The 19,076-nt window shown below is 36.4% G+C and overlaps 1 protein-coding gene across 1 annotated transcript; it reads right to left on the bottom strand.

Annotated features, from left to right (window-relative positions):
* Positions 1 to 6,211: 6,211 nt before the first annotated feature.
* LOC131941947 (uncharacterized) lies at positions 6,212 to 14,162 on the bottom strand. Its single transcript, XM_059301581.1, has 7 exons — positions 14,085 to 14,162; positions 13,201 to 13,290; positions 11,388 to 11,573; positions 10,710 to 10,859; positions 7,874 to 8,062; positions 7,455 to 7,703; positions 6,212 to 7,126 (listed from the first exon to the last, which is right to left on the bottom strand). Exons 1-7 carry the CDS (start codon positions 14,109 to 14,111, stop codon positions 6,338 to 6,340), a joined length of 1,680 nt encoding a protein of 559 aa, XP_059157564.1. The 5' UTR covers positions 14,112 to 14,162; the 3' UTR covers positions 6,212 to 6,337.
* Positions 14,163 to 19,076: the final 4,914 nt, after the last annotated feature.

Genomic DNA, 19,076 nt, shown 5'->3' on the forward strand with positions numbered 1-19,076 from the left:
AAAAGTTTGTAGCATTAAATTTTCAATATATCAATTGACTAAATATATACAGAAATTTGATCAGTGGCGTAGCCAGACGTGTAAATGTATGATATACATGATGTTTACATGATAACAGCATTTTGTTTTGATAATCTACAAGCATACTGCAGTTAGGAGGGTACAGCGTGGACCCTTCTCCCCACACACTGAGTTGGAACAGCCTATAACCAACTCTATTATGGATGTCATAAATAGATGATCCTTAAATTAAAACATACTATATTTTATAATAGATATACTAAGATAAAAATAAGACCTGCCGAACAAGAGATGCATACGTTGTATTACATAAGAGTGTTGGATAAGCTAACTCTAAAGAATATTGATGAAGGGGTCCCACTGGCAGGTGTCATATTCAATGAGACCGCTTTGCCGGGAGACTTAGTCTCTACAGAAACGGTATTGTCAGTGCAGTGGCGTAGCTAGGATTTTTGGGCCCCTATGCAAAATTACCAGTGGGCCCCTTCGTCAGCCGTTAGGCCAGTAGCATCGCTAGGTCGGGTGTCACCCGGTGCGGCACTTCGTATTGTCACCCCCTCCCAGGAAACAAAGCATATATATATATATATATATATATATATATATATATATATATATATATATATATATATATATATATATATATATATACTAGCTGCATCCCGTGCTCCGCCACGGTAAATCTTTTTTAAATGTACCAACTTTGGAAAAGAACAAAACAAACAAAAACAACACAAACACAAAAAACACAACCACAAACACAACACAACCACAACACAACCACAACACAACCACAACACAACCACAACACAACCACAACAAAACCACAACACAACCACAACACAACCACAACAAAACTACAACACAACCACAATACAACCACAACACAACCACAACCACAACACAACCACAACAAAACTACAACACAACCACAACACAACCACAACTTCAACACAACCACAACACAGCCACAACACAACCACAACACAACCACAACACAACCACAACCACAACTACAACACAACCACAACAAAAACACAACCACAACACAGCCACAACGCAACCACAAAACAACCACAACACAACCAAAAATCAACCACAACACAACCACAACACAACCACAACACAACCAAAAAACAACCACAACACAACCAAAAAACAACCACAACACAACCACAACACAACCAAAAAAAAACAACAACACAACCACAACATTAGAATCACCACCAAACAACACGCTTTTTTAGGCGTCCGCGCCCAAAGACAGCCTTTCCAACATTAAAAATTTAAGTCACATAAATAGATCCTACTCCATAACTTACAATAAAACAATGCGATGCAAATGAATGTACGGCAAGTGGTGTTTACTTTTATGGTTCTAAGAAAACACATTGGCAATGTAATTAGAATTACCACCGAAAAACACGCTTTTCCCAGGCGTCCGCGCCTAGAGAGAGTCTTTCCAGCATTCTCTATACTATAATTATAAAATTTCACCATCTGTTAACACCAAAAAACAAAAACAAAAAATAGTGATTTTGAGAAATGATAGACTAATTAGAAAATAGTATAAATAATCTTAACATTTTTCTCTTTTAATTATGAACCTTAACATAGACTAATCAATGCGGTAGTAATAAAAAAAAAAGATTAACTTAAATTATTGTTGAGTTAAATATATTTTCAAATTACCTCCCTTGAAAAAATTACCACAAAAAAAAGTTGAATTAATTAGTTTTTTCGACCTACTTTTATGGAAATGTATCCACTTTTTCTGGGAACCTAAACGAAAATGATATTTGACATTAATCTTTTTAATACGTTTTAGCAGTTTGCGTGTATTTAATATTTTCTTGACGTTATGCGAAAGAGTAAAAACCGTGGCAATTATAAAATAGCTCTATGCCGCTATATAAACAAACCCTACTCTATTACTTATAATAAGACACTGCGGTGCACTGAAAAGCACTGCATGGTGCGAATGTTTACTTTTATGGTTCCAAAAGCTATAGCGATGACAGAAGGAAGGAAGGACTGACACACGCTCAGCCCGCTTATATTATAGATATATATATATATATATATATATATATATATATATATATATATATATATATATATATATATATATATATATATATATATATATATATATATATATACGTGTGTGTGTGTGTGTGTATGTGTGTGTCGGCCTACATAGGCCTAAAATTTATATATATGCCACATACTGGTACACGTACTTGTTTAAGCTTTAATCACTGCAGACTTAATAGTTAGGATGTTTATCTACAGTCTGTGTATAATACAGTTGGATGTAGCATTGTTTTCTTTATAGTTTACGTTTACGTCGTGGTGTCACCCCCCAACCCCTCTTGATATAATTTTCGATTTGTACTTAGAAGACTATTTAACTTTAACTAATGGATCTGGAAAAATGGCATTTCATTCTATAAATTTTAAAAATTTTGCCTTTGGTGTCACCCCCCTAAATGGTGTCACCAGTTGCGGTCCGCACCCCCCGCCCCGCCTTCGCTACGCCTCTGCGTTAGGCTACAGAGGAGTTAAACGAAGAGATCAACTTCTACTTACGATGGATATTTTTTAATCTATAAATATTCTGAAGGCAACATTTTGTATTTTATATGCCCTGATTATGTATTTATACTATATTATTATGTTTGCCTACTACTGCTAAAAAGTTTATTTATAGGCTGATTCTCTCAATGTCTTGCAGGACAAAGTGATATCGCCTGTAGTGTTATTATAACGACTGGGCTCTGTTTGACACACACACACACACAGAATCCCACTGCCGAAACGGTGGAGGGGGGTGCTTTTTGGAACTTTTAACCTTTTTCTTTTTTTAAACTATTTATATGTAACAAATATTAAAATTCCATTGTAAAAGTTTTAATTCTTTATGAGGGAAAAGGGCCCTATGTGTCTTGGGCCCCCTATGCCTTGCTTACGCTAGCTTTACGGTAGCTACGTCACTGTGTCAGTCGTCCTTTTGTCTGGAGCCAAATTGACAGGAGCCTTTTTGTCGGGAGCCAAAATGACGCTAGCCTATTTGTCGGGAGTCGTAATGACGGGGGCCGTTTCGTGGAGAAACTAAATGGCGGGAGCCTATTTGTCGGGAGCCGTAATGACGGGGGCCGTTTTGTGGAAAAAACTAAATGACGGGAGACTATATGTCGGGAGCCAAAATGACGGGAGCCTATTTGTCAGGAGCCTTATTGAAGGGAGCCCTTTTGTCGGGAGCCTATATAACGGGAGCATATTTGTCGGTAGCCTAAATGACGGGAGCCTATTTGTCTGTAGCCTAAATGACGGGAGCCTATTTGTCGGGAGCCTATATAACGGGGTCCATATGTCGCTGGCCCTTTTGACGGGGCCGTTTTGACGGGGTCGTTTTGACGGGGTCGTTTTGTCGGGGTCGTTTTGACGGGACCGTTTTGTCATTGGCCGTTTTGACGCCGCACGATATATATATATATATATATATATATATATATATATATATATATATATATATATATATATATATATATATATATATATATATATATATATATATATATATATATATATATACACTAGAATACCCGTCATCCGTTGGATAACTGTGGGTTTCGGGGGTCATCCATCAAAAAACATCACGTCTGTCACTCAGAGGCATAGCGACCCTTCCCGGCGCCCGGGGACAAACTTTTCGAATTTAACCCCCCCCCCCCCCCCCCAAGATTTCGATTTTCAACCCCCCCCCCCCCTCAAACTTTTGATGTGCACCCCCCCCCCCCCCCCCCCCACTCAAACTTTCGATTTGAACCCCCCTCAACCTTTCAATTTATTTTTCCAAACCATTTTGGCGCCCCAACATATGTGTGACGTCACGGTCCCGCCGAGTGTAGTGGTCGTTCTAAACTTTAAAAAAAAATAGAGTTACTATACGTATGAATAAATCAATAAACTAATTAACGTCTTTAAATAAATTTGTGATTAACAGTCTGTCTGCATTAAAAAATTATTCTCTACCTACATACTATTTTACAGCTCTCCAGATAGAGTAGAACATATCACAATACTCGATCGGACAAACAAAAAAACAAACAAAAAAACAAATAAATATTCAAACATGTAAACAAACTTGACTTTTAGTAGTATATAGATAGATATATATATATTGGACTACCCGTTATCATTAGATAACTGTGGGTTTCAGGGGTCATCCATAAATGACATCAAGTCCGTCCCTTTTCATCACAAAATAACCAGACCCCACATTCAAAAAGTAGACACACCTTCGACGTTGTCTTTTAAAATCACCGAATTCGACTGAGCATGGGCCTGAATACACTATCCCTTCATATGCTGACATCACAGGTGAACTCTACACCAACCCAACTCTACTTCACCTGCCCAGTGTCTCCCCCATCTCATACATGTTTTTGTCTTTTATAACACCGATTTCGGTTGAGCATGGATCTGTCCCCACTACCCCTTCAAATGCTGATCTAGTCTCAGAATACATGTTTTTATCGTTTAAAAAAAGATTTCGGCCGAGGTGAATTCTAACTCACCTGCCCTGTATCCCGCCAAGTTCCTATAGGCAACTTTATCATTCACATAAAAAAATTACACACACATGATGCCACCCGCATAATTACCTAATACACTAACATCTTAGCTAAATAGGCTCGTATGATCAGGTATGATTTTACTTAAAAAATATTTTACTTTTATTCTGCGTAAGAAACTCCATTTTCGAGAATAGGTCCTAGATCTAGTATTATTTCAAATTAAATCCCAAATTATCCGATCCCATAGCTAAACAAACAAAGGTTCATATAAAATCATTTAAGGACTAAAATAGTTTAATAAAGCAACTCAATAATTTATTTTTATTTTTATTTTTAACTAATTAATTTTGGTTTGACCTAGATTCTAGATCATAAACATTTCGACAGATGATCTGTAGATTCTAGATCTAGATCTAGATCTAGATCTAGATATATTAATTGTAAATTAACCTTGCTTACGCCACTGAATTTGATTAAGTACTTAGTAGGCTAATATTTGCCTGATTAAAATATTTACACATACAAAAATATGTACTCATACAAAAATATGTACAGAAAATGTATTAAAAAGCGCTTTAACTGTTTGTCTTCACCGGTGCAGTAAAATATAGGTAACAAACAATTGTTAATTATAATGAGACGTTACATGAACATGATGGAAATAATTTCAACATTTTTTTTAATTCCTGGGAATAATTGTAGTCAGATGATAGGGGTCATCCATAAATGACGTCACACTCGTAGGGGGGAGGGGGGGGGTCCGTAATTTTGTGACGATGTGTGATGAGGGGGAGGGGGGGGGGTCAGATGTTGCGACGTCACATTTTTGCATTATAAAAAAGCAATGTCAGAAAACGAATTTTAGACGTTATTTCGCGTTTTAGATAACTGTTTTAATAAATTGTAATAGTTTAGACAAGATTTTGGAAAAATATCGATGTTTTAAAAAAATTCAACTGCAATTTTGAGGGGGGTTGTAGGTTGAGGTGTGACGTCATTTTAGGGGGGGGGGGAGTCTGGCTTTTTGTGACGACGTGTGACGGAGGGGAGGGGGTAGGTAAAAATCGTCAAAAAAAGCGTGACGTCATTTATGGATGACCCCATATAACCATTTGAACCTGACGGTTCATGTAAGAGGTGAAATAGAGTTCACCTAATTCACCATTTGCCTAGTCACTTCGAATGTTCTGGACTAACAACACACTTATAAAATTAATGACGTGTTATACAGATTTTAAGCTTCGAGTCTGATGTCTGAACTTAGCCGAGAAGCAGTCGCTGAAAACCTAGTTAATTGTGAATTGTGAGAAGTGTCTACTATTCAGGAACCAATCGCAGTATATTTCATTGGTAGCCAGATAAAACTGCCCTTACTTTAAGACCTTGCCGTGTAGTCAACAATATTTTAACTGGACGGTGATTTTTTTTAATTTCAAGTTCCTGTCATAAACATATCTAAAGTTATTTTTCACAAAAGGAATTTGTGTTTTAAAAAATAGACTTTTGAGTTACAAAACTATTTTTAAATTTAAATTTTGGTTTTTTAAGAAATCGAGGGTCAAATCTTAGGGTGGGCAGTTGTCCTCTTGTGTTGTGGTCAGACAAAAAGACAAAACTACTTTTATTTACACATAATGACGCCATAGAGTTTGAAATAATACAGCGAATACAAGTCATTTTCACAAACGTGTGATACATATTGGTTAAATAAATCCTCTTCAGAGCGTAGATAGTTAAGGCTTGACCAGTTTTTGGTACAGGAATTCACTGTATTTGTGCATCTCCTTCACAATCGTTTTCAGAGCGTTGATCTCTTTCCAAGGGGGGCTGTACTCCCCGTGAAATGGCACGATAGGGAACCGTGTACGTATGACGCCAACATCCGGGATATTGGGCAAGAAGACCCTGGTGCCGGACGCGGTCACATTCCTCAACATTCCCCGCGAGTCTAGAACGCCCACTCTTTTAGCAAACGCGTAATTGGGATCGTCCTCAACGAAGAATTCAATAGGCGTGAGGTGAAATAACTCATCATGATACCCGTCGTACGCCGTTGTGGATGTGTTACCGCCGTGCCTGCCGTCCCTGGTGACGTAATCTTTGTCTGGAATGTGGGTGATGTTGTAAGGGTTCCACGACAGCAGCGGGGTCAGGTAAACAATCTCCAGAGGTATAGCCCAAGTATTCCGTTTCACGATTAGTATACCTTTGTTTTCTAAAGACACTGGTACGACATCTTTTTGTGTAGTTTCCGCAAAGTACGCATTGGGGTCACTGTAGCCCAGCATATCAGATGAGTGACGCATAACCGGCTTGTATCTGTGGTGGTATTTCCCCACATTGAGGGCCTCTGCTATTCTATATCCGCCATTGATCCACACACCGCCGAAAGATGTTTCGTTTATATCGGCCATTTGGTTATCCCGTCCTGGTATTTCCTGCATGATATAATCCCGCGAATAAAAAGTCTTCGCGTGAACGTCCCAACGGTGTTGAAGGGAAAACCTCGCAGCCGGCGACATCTGTTGGGGGGGGGGGGGGGGGGGGAAAAGATTTACTAATCATGTTTATTGAAGAGAAGAGAGAGGGTAATACCAAATAAAACTACGTCACGGCGATGAAGAAGCAAGCACTGCCCAATCTTGTATTTCTTTAGGCGCCACCGATCAGGATATTTGTGTTAATTTTTGTAGCTAAGCACACATTTCTGAGTTGAATATACCTGGTATAGGTACAAGGTAGAACTTTGGGCATATGTTTTACCTAGTATAAATAGAAGGCAGAGCAATGGGCATATTATTTTACCTGGTATAGGTACAATGCAGAACTGTGGGTATATTTTTTACATACATGGTACCGGAACAACTGTAGATTTCTTGGAAGCCGGATACTCAGATCATCCAGCGGCTTCACATTTGACCTCTTGAGGTAACCGTCGTAATTCCAATTGTCAGCGATGGGATTACAGAGGATCCTGTAGTCCCACTGGCCGTACGTCGGGGAACCAAAGTCCGAGATCTTGGAGATGATCGTCGGCAACAGCGGGTGATTCTCCCTGAGACTGACCTTGCCGGTGTGGCCGTTAAACCGATTCCTCTCCTACACAGACAAAAAAACATATATAAAAAACACGCACATATACACGCACATACACATTAACATACACACGCACATACACGTAAACTTGTACGTACACATGCACTTACACAGACACTCACAGACACACACAGATGCACACACACACATGTTTGAAAATAAGCTGAACAGACCTGTAGGTCATAATACGTCTCGACTTCAACACCGTGGTCACCTTCCATCAGCTGAGGTTTTAATTTCTCCGTCTTGTTGACCCATGCACCTTCCAAGTAACATATGACAGGCCTGAAGTACGGGGTGTAGTCCCGTATCGTTGTGTTGCTTTTAGAGAAGGCTAGGAAATAAAGGCGGAGTTCTTCGATCTGTAGATGTAACAAAGGGTTTGTAACAAACTGTACTGTCATTACAGGGATGGTACGTTTTGATAGCACTTCTGATGAATTTTGATAGCTATTCTGGTGTTTTTTGATAGCACATCTGGTGAGTTTTGATAGCTATTCTGGTGAGTTTTGATAGCACTTCTAAACCTCTACCCAATATCAATGATGTAATTGTTAATGTCAACCATAAACCCCTGCCTAATGCCCAATGCCTTCTATATACGTAACAACGTCAACCAGTAGCAAATTTTTAGGGGCTTCCCAAATTTTCTGCTTAATGGAGGCGAGCGAATTGACGAGAATCCTTCAATCATGTTGTTGACATGGGAAAAAAAACGTGCTTTTTTAGATTTAGCAGACAAAGCGACTGTAAAAATTATAAAAAAATAAATACTTAAGCCTAAAATTAATTAAGAAATTTTATATTTTTAGAATCAATGCTATAAAATTTGCAAATACAGATAACGTGAAAATAATTTGTTGAGTTTAAGGCTACATTTCTATTTATTTTCATCAAGCCTAAGTTATAACCAGATGTTTCACTTTAGTAAGACAAATATTGATTGGCAGGACAAGAACTCCGTGATCGATAACTATTTGTTTACAAAAATTTGCAGATAAATTTTTAAAATAACAATGCAAATTTAAACCCCAAGACCTAGTTTTCCTTTTTTTTCCGCTTACAATGTGTACAATAAACTTTATGGCAGCCTATCGAATAGCAGGATGCCATTGTTTATGTCGCCATTACAAGTGAAAACAAAATTGTTTTTGCTTTTTACTTTCTCGTATATACGAAGTATGGAGAAAGTATTGTAATCGTGCAAAAAAAAAATCGAGATTTTTACAAATCTCGACGTTTTACACCTCACTGATACGGAAAAACATAATTTTGCAATCTTGTCCGTATGTCTGTGTGTGTGTGTGTCTGTGTGTCTGCCCGTGTGTAAACACGATTACTTGAGTACCGTTACAGCTAGGTTGATGAAATTTTATATATAAGTATTATATCAAAATCGTAGATCCGTATCAACTTTTGAGCGATTTCCGACAACCGGAAGTGGTACTTTTTCTACTTTGAATTTTTCAAAAGCCTATAACTTGAGTACTATTTCAGATAGATAAATGATTTTTCACATGTAAGTAAAAGATCTAATTCTCTACCTTCTTTAAAATTTTGAGTAATTTACGTTGACTGGAAGTAGTACTTTTCGCTACTTCCGATTTCTCAAAAAACTAATGAAAATTTTAAAAGTACTAATAATATTGCGCACTTTTATGCGTTTTTTATTTAGCGTTCACTTGGTGTGCAATTAATTTGTCTACGAGATTTTATTCTATTTTTAAAACTTTAAGTATTTAAAATGGATTGAAAATCATTTCTATAGCCCGAGTTCCCATCCCCTGTTATTTTATATAAGAATATTCGAGAAAGTTTAGGGGAGATCACTCCCGGTTTATTTAAAATTAGTTACCGAAAATATAATAACATCAAATACATCCAAAAAAACGCGATTTTAGAATCATATTAATTGTAATTACGCCGTGAATGCTTTTTAAATTATTTAATGGACCTCTCGAACACTTTCTCGCTCGCATCCATTGTTGGTTTTCACTATAAAAAACTAAACTTTTAATGTTTGCTTCTATTTCAATTTTTTTTCTGGTATATACGAAGTATAGAGAAAGTCTTGTAATCGTGCAAATCGATAACTTGAGTACCATTACAACTAGGTTGATGAAATTGTATATATAAGTATTAAATCAGATTTATATTTGTCAATTTTTTAAAAGCCTTTAACTTGAGTACTGTTTCAGAGAGAAAAATAAAATTTCACATGTCAGTAAAAGATCTAATTGTCTGCCTTCTTCCAAATTTCGAGTAATTTTTGTTGACCAGAAGTAGTAATTTACGCTATTTCCGATTTCTCAAAAAACACATGTAAATGTATAAGGTACTGATAATTTCCGCACTATTATTTTAAAAAGTGTATGTATCTAAAATGGATTAAAAAAATATCTATATCCCGATTTGCCATCCGCTGTTATTTTATATAAGAAGATTCGAGAAAGTTTAGGGGAGATCACTCCCGGTTTATTTTAAAATAATATCCAACACACAAACATACACACGCACACACACACACACATATATATATATATATATATATATATATATATATATATATATATATATATATAGAGAGAGAGAGAGAGAGAGAGAGAGAGAGAGAGAGAGAGAGAGAGAGAGAGGGGGGGAGAGAGAGAGGGGGGGGGGGTAGAGAGAGAGAGAGAGGCCCCCGAAAAATTTCAGCCGGTGCCCCAGCTCAAGCTAAATTCGCCCCTGAAAAGCCCAACCTTAACCTCTACCCAATGTCACCAACATACTTAAACACTTAATTACATATTTTCTCTGCCCCTTTACATATTGTAGTTTGTATTCTCTAGAACATTCTTTTACCACTAGGCTCCGTTACAGATGCACATATCCTTAACGCTCTAGGCAGTGTATTTAAAAAAATCCTCCCCCACAAACAGATAATAAGTCAATCTAACCGAGGGATTGCAGTGACCCTCGTTAAGTAACTTCTTTACATGAAGAACAACCATTTGTTAATTTTTATCTTACCTGTTGTTCAACGGTCGGCATCTTTAGTACATTGTGGGGTACTGGAGGGAAAGGTATGTCTTCAACTTCCCCGTTCAGTTTTGTTTTACCGGGCATCTGCAGCTTAAAATTTTCATGGCGGGTCCGAAACTCAACACCGTTTAGAACGTACTGCAAGGAAACAAATCAACGCAACACCGTTAAGAAATTGATATAAAGAAATGCATCAATACAATACCGTTTAGAAAATGGTATAACGAAATAAATCTATCCTATACTGTTTAGAGCATAGCATACGGAAATAGATAAATCCAACACCATTTAGAAAATACTATGCGGAAATTAATCAATGTAACACAGTTTAGAAAATTGAAGACGGAAATAGGACAATGTAACATAGTTTAGATAATAGTAATCTGAAATAATGGTATATTTATTTTTATATCTAGAGGCGATTAATCGTAAATTTAAAAAAAAAAATTAAAATAATATTTTTTTCAAGAGACAATTAATACTATTTTTTTAATTATCTAGAAAGGATTGATGGTAAATTAAAAAAACAAAAACTGATTATAGTGAAAATTAATGGTAAATTAAACAAAAATAGTTTGCTAGAGACGATTTATACTAATTAATTTTTTTTTTATCTAGAGAAGATTGATGGTAAATTAAAAAAAAAAAAAAAACATATCAACTGACATGCCCTGCCCCTACGCCCAACGTCCGAATTGTGTGGCTGTGGTCGTTGATGTGGTTCATAGTGAGACCACTGTGGCTGGTGACGTAGTAGAGTTCCGGTCCGTCCAGGTCCAGCCGGATTTGTTTCAGACCGGACCCGCCATCTTGCCTGAGTTTTTCCTCCACTCCCATCTGTTGCAACATAATCTGCACGAAAAACGTCAGCAACGTTTGAATTATTAACGATAGTGTTGTCTGACATATGCTGCAACATAATCTGCACGAAAAACGTCAGCAACGTTTGAATTCTTAACGATAGTGTTGTCAGACATATGCTGCAACATAATCTGCATGAAAAACGTCAGCAACATTTGAATTCTTAACGATAGTGTTGTCCGTCATAATCATGACGAGCTCAACAACAGACTAGCAGATTTGGAGCCAAAAGATTAGGACACAAATGTCATGGGAGTTCATGAGTATTGATTACATACATGTCACGGGTGATGTCATTTTGCCAGTAATGACTTCAAATTTACAAGATATTCCACTATTAAAAAAAAGAGTATTAGCCTTCCGCTCCATTGCAATAACCCTTCATATGCCGTGGTCACAGAAACAGGCGAACTCTACTTTATTTGCCCTATAGACCGTCAGGTTCCAAAAGGGAACTTTACTTCCTTACTTTAGCAAATCATTAAAGATTGATATCAAACACATTGACTAAGTTAGTTAATTGTTTTAGAGGAAATCCATTCCAACACTAAAAATAAACCGGGAGTGATTTCCCCTAAACTTTCTCGAATATTTTTATATGAAACAACAGGGGATGGCTACTCTCGATATAGACATTATTGTTAATCCATTTTAGATACTTAAACTTTTTAAAAATAGAATAAAATCTCGTAGAAAAAAGGATTGCAAACGAAGTAAACGCCAAATAAAATGTGCATAATAGTGCGAATTTTATTTAGACTTTAAAAATTCACATGCGTTTATCGAAAAATCGGAAATATAAAAAAATACTACTTTCAGTCAACAGAAATTACTCAAAATTTAACAGTAGGCAGATAATTAAATCTCTTATTGACATGTGAAATTTCATTTATCTATCTGAAATAGTAGTCAAGTTATAGGCATTTTGAATAATTAAAAGTAGAAAAAGTTCCACTACCGATTATCGGAAATCACTCAAAAGTTGATACGGATCTACGATATTAACATAATACTTATGTTTGAAATTTCATCAACCTAGCTGTAACGGTACTCAAGTTATCGTGTTTATAGACACAGACACACATCAACACACACATCCACACACACAGACATAAGAACAAGATTGCAAAACTATGTTTTTGCGACTCATGGAGCTGTAAAACGTCGAGATTTGCAAAAATCTCAATTTTGTTTTACACGATTACAAGACTTTCTCTATACTTCGTATATACAAGAAAGTAATTGAGAACGAAGAAGATGAAGAGAAAACTCGGCGATAATTATACAAACTAGGTTCTCTTACTGTGAATACCCAACTTTCTCAAGGTATCTTCTTGGTTTGTTGTTATTTTATTTTACCAACCAGTAGAGAACTTGCTGTTGTATGTGTGGATGAACTAAGAGGAGCGATAGGGGGGGGGGGGAGTTAAACCAAACAGAGCAAGAGCATATGCTGCTCCTTTCTCGTCTTCTGTTTTATCCATTGAACTCACAAGTTGTCATTTGGCAACATCACCACACTGGTATCTAAGACACATAACCACAGCAGTCTCACAGGTACCATCATGCACCCCGGCATAGATTAACGCTAACTTAATTAACATAATAGGTCACCTACCTGTCTAGCCAGACTCTTCACTACAGTTTGTACCTTTTGTAATCTGTTTCTACTACTTATCACGTGACCTACAACTAAGGTCACTAGCACCTACATATAGGTGAAGAATTAAAGAAATTGGTTTATGAAACAGTTTGTATTTTTATAACTGCCAATTTTTAAATTAAAATTAAATCACTGTAAATAAGCTTAATTATAAGAATGACTTTTGATTTATTTGTTGTTAGCAAAAGACAAAACGCAACAAGCACACTAAAGAATATAAATTTAATAAAATTATTTACAAAGAAAAACAGAGGTTTCATTATGCTTTGTTATGTGACCTAGCTAAGGAGGCTCTATTGGTTTTCTGCAGGTGTTCCAAATGTTTTCTAAAGGTGCTCAACAATCTTTCTACAGGTGTTGGATAGCACTTCTACAGTCGTTCCATAAGACTTTTACAAGTGTTTCATAGGACTTTTATTGGTGTTCCACATGTTTTCTAAAGGTGCTCAACACTCTTTCTACGGGTGTTATATAGTACTTCTACAAGTGTTCCATAGGATTTTTCACGTGTCCCATAGGACTTCTACAGGTGTTCCTTAAGACTTCTACAGGTGTTATTTAGCTCTGTAGAAAGGTGTTCCACAAGACTTCTACAGGTGACTTTTAAAAGTGTTTTATATGACTTCTACTCGCGTTCGAAAGGAATTCTACAGGAATTCCAAAAGACCTCTGCAGGTGTTCATAGGACTTCTCTAGGTTTCATAATGTGGTCATTACGTTTGTAATAAGATGGTCTGCGCTGTCATTACAATAATTAAACGACTGAAATTGTAATAGTCGCGAGTCACGATGAAATTCTACAGACAGCTGTTGATAAAAAATAAAGGGCTATAACTTACCAATCTCAAAACACGTCCGAGCGTCATTCTCTGCACTGGATTTATTCCCTTGTTCAAACGTTTTTAAAGCCCGCGGTTTAGCCCCACTCAGTATGCCAGATCAAATTGAACCTGCATCATGAACTTGCATCACGCGTCAGACGAAGCAGTCACAAAATCATTAATTAAAAACCAGGTTAATTAGTTGACTATTTTTAACAAGAGATCCACATATTGTGACACTGCAATTAAGAATAACTATAATCAGACGCCATGTTTAATTAAACAAGTCACCCCACCCTACTATATTTACTTTTTACTACAAGCTTTTTACTTTCTTTATCTTATAAGCCTGAAGTTCAAATACAATCAATACGGATTTCCTATATATTTTTACAAGCTTTTATTTAACTCGCTTCCTCTGTCGTCAGTCGACAGTCTGTCTGTCGTCAGTCTAGATCGAAACGCAGGAGTGAATATTCGGACACTACTACTTGACCTATACGATTCACATTTGACACGTGGGTCAAGACATGAAGACAATGCAATCTGAAATTACATTTGACTTAATTGGATGCCTAATTGATTTTTTTATGAATTAATATAAATTCGGACCGAATTAGTATGCATGTCTATCCAACCACACCACACGCGTCATCACGTTCAATAGCTGCGCCATCAGGTTTAATAGCTGCGCCATCACGTTCAATAGACGCGCAATGGTTTTTAGTCATGTAACACTATTGTAAATAAAACATGTAATGTACTGAAATTTTTTTCATAAAAAAAGTTTTAATAACAAGCTTTTATGTAATGATGCACTAAAAAGTAGAAAATAAATTATACACTACTATTTAAATTACTATAAAGAAAAGCGTGGGTCTCTTCTCAAATATTAGTAAAGGTATCCAATAGGTACTAAAGTTCTAAAATGACCCACGCTTTTCTTTATAGTAATTTAAATAGTAGTGTATAATTTATTTTCTACTTTTTAGTGCATCATTACATAAAAGCTTGTTATTAAAGCGTTTTTTTTTATGAAAAAATTTTTACAAGCTTTTATTTAACTCAATTCCTCTGTCTGTAGTCAGTCTGTCGTCAGTCTAGATCGAAACGCAGGAGTGAAAATTCGGACACTTTTACTTCACCGATTAGATTCACAGTTGGCACGTCGGTCTAGACGTGAAGACAATGCATAGTGACATTAAATTCGACTTAATTGGATGCCTAATTAATTTTTTATGAATTAATTAAAATTTGGACCGGATTAGTAGGCATGTCTATCAAACCACACCACATGCGTCATCACGTTCAGTAGATGCGGCATCACGTTTCAATTGGCGCGCAACGGTTTTTAGTCATGTAACTCTAGTGTAAATAAAAACATGTAAAGTACTAAAAAAAATTCATAAAAAACGTTTTAATAACAAGCTTTTATGTACTAGTGCACTAAAAGTAGAAAATAAATTATAGACTACTATTTAAATAACTAGAAAGAAAAGCGTGTGTCTCTTCCTAAACATCAGTGAAGGTATCCAATAGATACTAAAGCGACCCACGCTTTTCTTTTAGTTATTTAAATAGCAGTCTATAATTTATTTTCTACTTTTTAGTGCATTAGTACATAAAAGCTTGTTATTAAAACGTTTTTTATGAAATTTTTATTGATTCTATTTAGTGAATACATAGATCATTAACCTTTTTTACTTTCTCGTACTTACGAAATATAGAGAAAGTATGGTAATCGTGGAAAAAATAGTGATTTTTGCATATCTTGACGTTTTACACCTCCCTGAGTCGGAAAAAATAGTTTAGCAATCTTGTTCATATGTCTGTGTGCGTATGTGTGTGTGTGTCTGTAAACACGATAACTTGGGTAACGTTACAGCTTGGTTGATAAAATTTCGTATATAAGTATTATTTCAAATTTGTAGATATGTACCAACTTTTCACTGATTTCCGATATCCGGTAGTGGAACTTAATCTACTTTCATTTTTTTAAAGCTTATGACTTGAGTACTATTTGAGATAGATAAGTGAAATTTCACATGAAAGTAAAATATCTTATTTTCTGCCGTCATTCAAATTTTGAGTAATTTCTGTTTACCGAAAGTAGTAATTTACCCTATTTCCGATTTCTCAAAAATGCATGGGAATTTATGAAGTACTAATAATATTCCGCACTATTATACACATTTTGTTTGGCATCAGAGGCGTAGCGACCCCTCAGGGCGCCCGGCTACAACTTTCAATTCGGCGCCCCCACCCTCCCCACGCCATATATTTTTAAATATTTATAATTCAAAATAGCAGCTAAATGAGCGCCCGGGGACATATGTACCCCCCGACCCACTTCACTACGCCTGTTTGGGATTCATTTGGTGCGCAATTCTTTTTATCTACGAGATTCTATTCTATTTTTAAAAGTTTAAGTAATTAAAAATGGATTAACAATAGTGTCTATATCCCGAGTTACCAACCCCGTAATGTTAAATAAGAATATTCGAGAAAGTTTAGAGGAGATTACTTCAGGTTTATTTAGAACAACTGCTAGCAATTTGAAAGTAAATCAACTCTTTAATATCCCCTCCCCCTTCTGACTTTCCAGAACACGACTTTTTACAAGAAATATTTCTAATTGTTGTGACACTGCAATTAACAATAACTTTAATCAGACGCAGAGTTTAATTAAACAAGTCACACCACCATGATACATCTATTTTTACTATACAAGTTTGATTTTATTTCTTATCTTTATAAGCCTGAGGATTCGTGTATATCATATTGATTCTATTTAGCGAATACACAGATCATTATCTTTTTTTAGAACAGCTACTCGCAACTCGAATGTTAATAAACACCGCAACCTCACCCCCCCCCCCCCAACCACTCTACTCACTTTCTAGAAACTAGACTCTCGCGGTGGTTCTTAATATGGGTTCCATCAAACCTCAGGGGTGCGGTGAGTCAGTCTCAGGGGTACGGCAAGGGTCAAGACACACACATGTGTGATTCACGTTCGGGCCCTGTCTGATTAAACTATTAGAATTCAGTGAATGCGAATATAAATCTGGTGGGGTTCGGTACCTTCAAAAAGATTAAGAACCACAGTCTAAGGCCAATTAGTAATAATTATAATGTTTATTGCGTCATAAAAATATGACGCCACATACACTATGCACAAGATTTCACCATGTCCAACCCTCTCATCTATGTTATACCCTCTTCTCCAAATGACCCCCTCTACCTTTTATGTTTCATATGCCACCACTATAACATCATAGCCGTAGTGTACTCTAAACTGTATTCTAACCACATCCTACTCTATCTTGTATTCTAATTACTTTAATCAAAACAAACTTGGTTTAATTACGCTGTCTAAATAAATTAATTTCCTGAATAAACAGACACATGTTATTTTGTAATTATTTTAATAATTACTCGTTAATTGGCTCGACTGTATTTAGCTGCAGTCACACATTGATGTCAGACAAAAAAAAAGAGTGTGCTACACGATTCTCTCTTTGTCTGACGAAATTTATGTCAGGCAAAACATAGAGTATGCTGCATGATTTTCTCTGCGTCTGACTGAGTGCATCTAGCGTGGATTGTTTTTCCCCACCTACTTAGAAACATAAACACATTTGTATTTTTATCTGTTCCAAGTTTATATTCTTCTGATAACAGGAGCGAACATTCCACATTCATTTAGAGAGGGGATCTTTTTATCAAATGACTTAGGTAGGATAAAATCCTTTGAGGCGTTTGGTTTAAAGACTCCAAATGTCTTGAAATTTTAAAACTTCGCCAACAACCTTTGACAACTTGTGAATGTCTCTACCAGCAACATTTGACACTGTGGTGTTGGAAGGCTATGTTAATATGCATTCGTTTCTTAATGAACATTTAATACATTCTGGCTCGGGGATTGATCCTTCTGTAGCCTGACACAAAGTGAGAAATCAAACAAGTCCTATTCGAAATGTAGAATAGTTTATTTATATATACACCCATCAATAACCTACTCTATACTACTGTACTACAAACTTTACTGTCTCAGCTATCTCCCAAAAATACATCATCTCTTCCAAAACTATAAGTCCTTTCTATCCACGACTGTTTCACTCTGCTATACCTATCTCCCTGTTGGCTAGCCCTTGACTTTTCCCTACGCTTCAATGACCAACCACTAACACTCTCTATCTCCCTAGTTGACGCGTCAGTAGTCAGCAGAATATCTCACGTGATTGGTCAGTTCGTTCAACTACAGTTCGTTCCACTACAGTACGTTCCACTGCAGTTCTTTTGGTTCTGATTGACTAATATCTAACTGACCTACATTATGCTACCTCTTGATTATCCATGACCTATATTTAAATCTTGCATAACATTGCGGCACCACAGACACAAAGTCCCTGATGAATGCCATGCCTGTGAATTATATGATAATCAGATCTACCTTGGGCACTGTGTCAATGATGGGGTGGGTGACTCGTAGCGGGGGATGAAGGGGGGGGGGGGCATTAAATTTGTGACGGGGGCGGTTAGGATACTGTGACGTCACACTTTTGCGTTTTAAAGTAATGCTAAAAACTGAATTTTAATCATTAGTTTGCATTTTGTAAAATTGTTTTAACAAATTGTAAAAGAAATTGATTAAAATTCTCAATGCTGATTGAGCTCAGTATAAATTTAAAATCGTCCAAAAAAAGAGTGGATTCCCCCCCCCCCTCTGCCAGCCAAGACGGGTAGGCGAATATACGTCTACAATTTTTTTATTATATGCATATATACACATACTTGAACCCAAGTGCATACGAATGAAAAATAGACTTTGATGAGTCACATTTTTTTGTGCTTATGTTTGTGTTATTACCACGCCACGCCACTGATTTATTTGTATCATTTGTTTGATTATTGAAGGTGGAAAGACTGGGATTAGGCAGGATGTATTTTTTATAATAAAATGGTGGGGAGACAAATGAACCCCTTCATATAGGCTCCTGATAAAAG

This window comes from Physella acuta, unplaced genomic scaffold (assembly GCF_028476545.2).
Source record: "Physella acuta isolate Inbredline_101_S28 unplaced genomic scaffold, ASM2847654v3 ptg000378l, whole genome shotgun sequence".
Classification (NCBI taxonomy): Eukaryota; Metazoa; Mollusca; class Gastropoda; family Physidae; genus Physella; species Physella acuta.

Excerpts from the sequence above, each read along its gene's own strand:
- LOC131941947 (XM_059301581.1), bottom strand. The coding sequence starts at position 14,111 with ATGACGCTCGGACGTGTTTTGAGATTG. Across the intron at positions 10,860-11,387 it reads TGGGCGTAGGGGCAGGGCAT|TACGTTCTAAACGGTGTTGA; the intron begins GTCAGTTGATAT and ends GTTTCCTTGCAG. Across the intron at positions 7,127-7,454 it reads TACAGTTGTTCCGGTACCAT|ATGTCGCCGGCTGCGAGGTT; the intron begins GTATGTAAAAAA and ends CCCCCCCAACAG.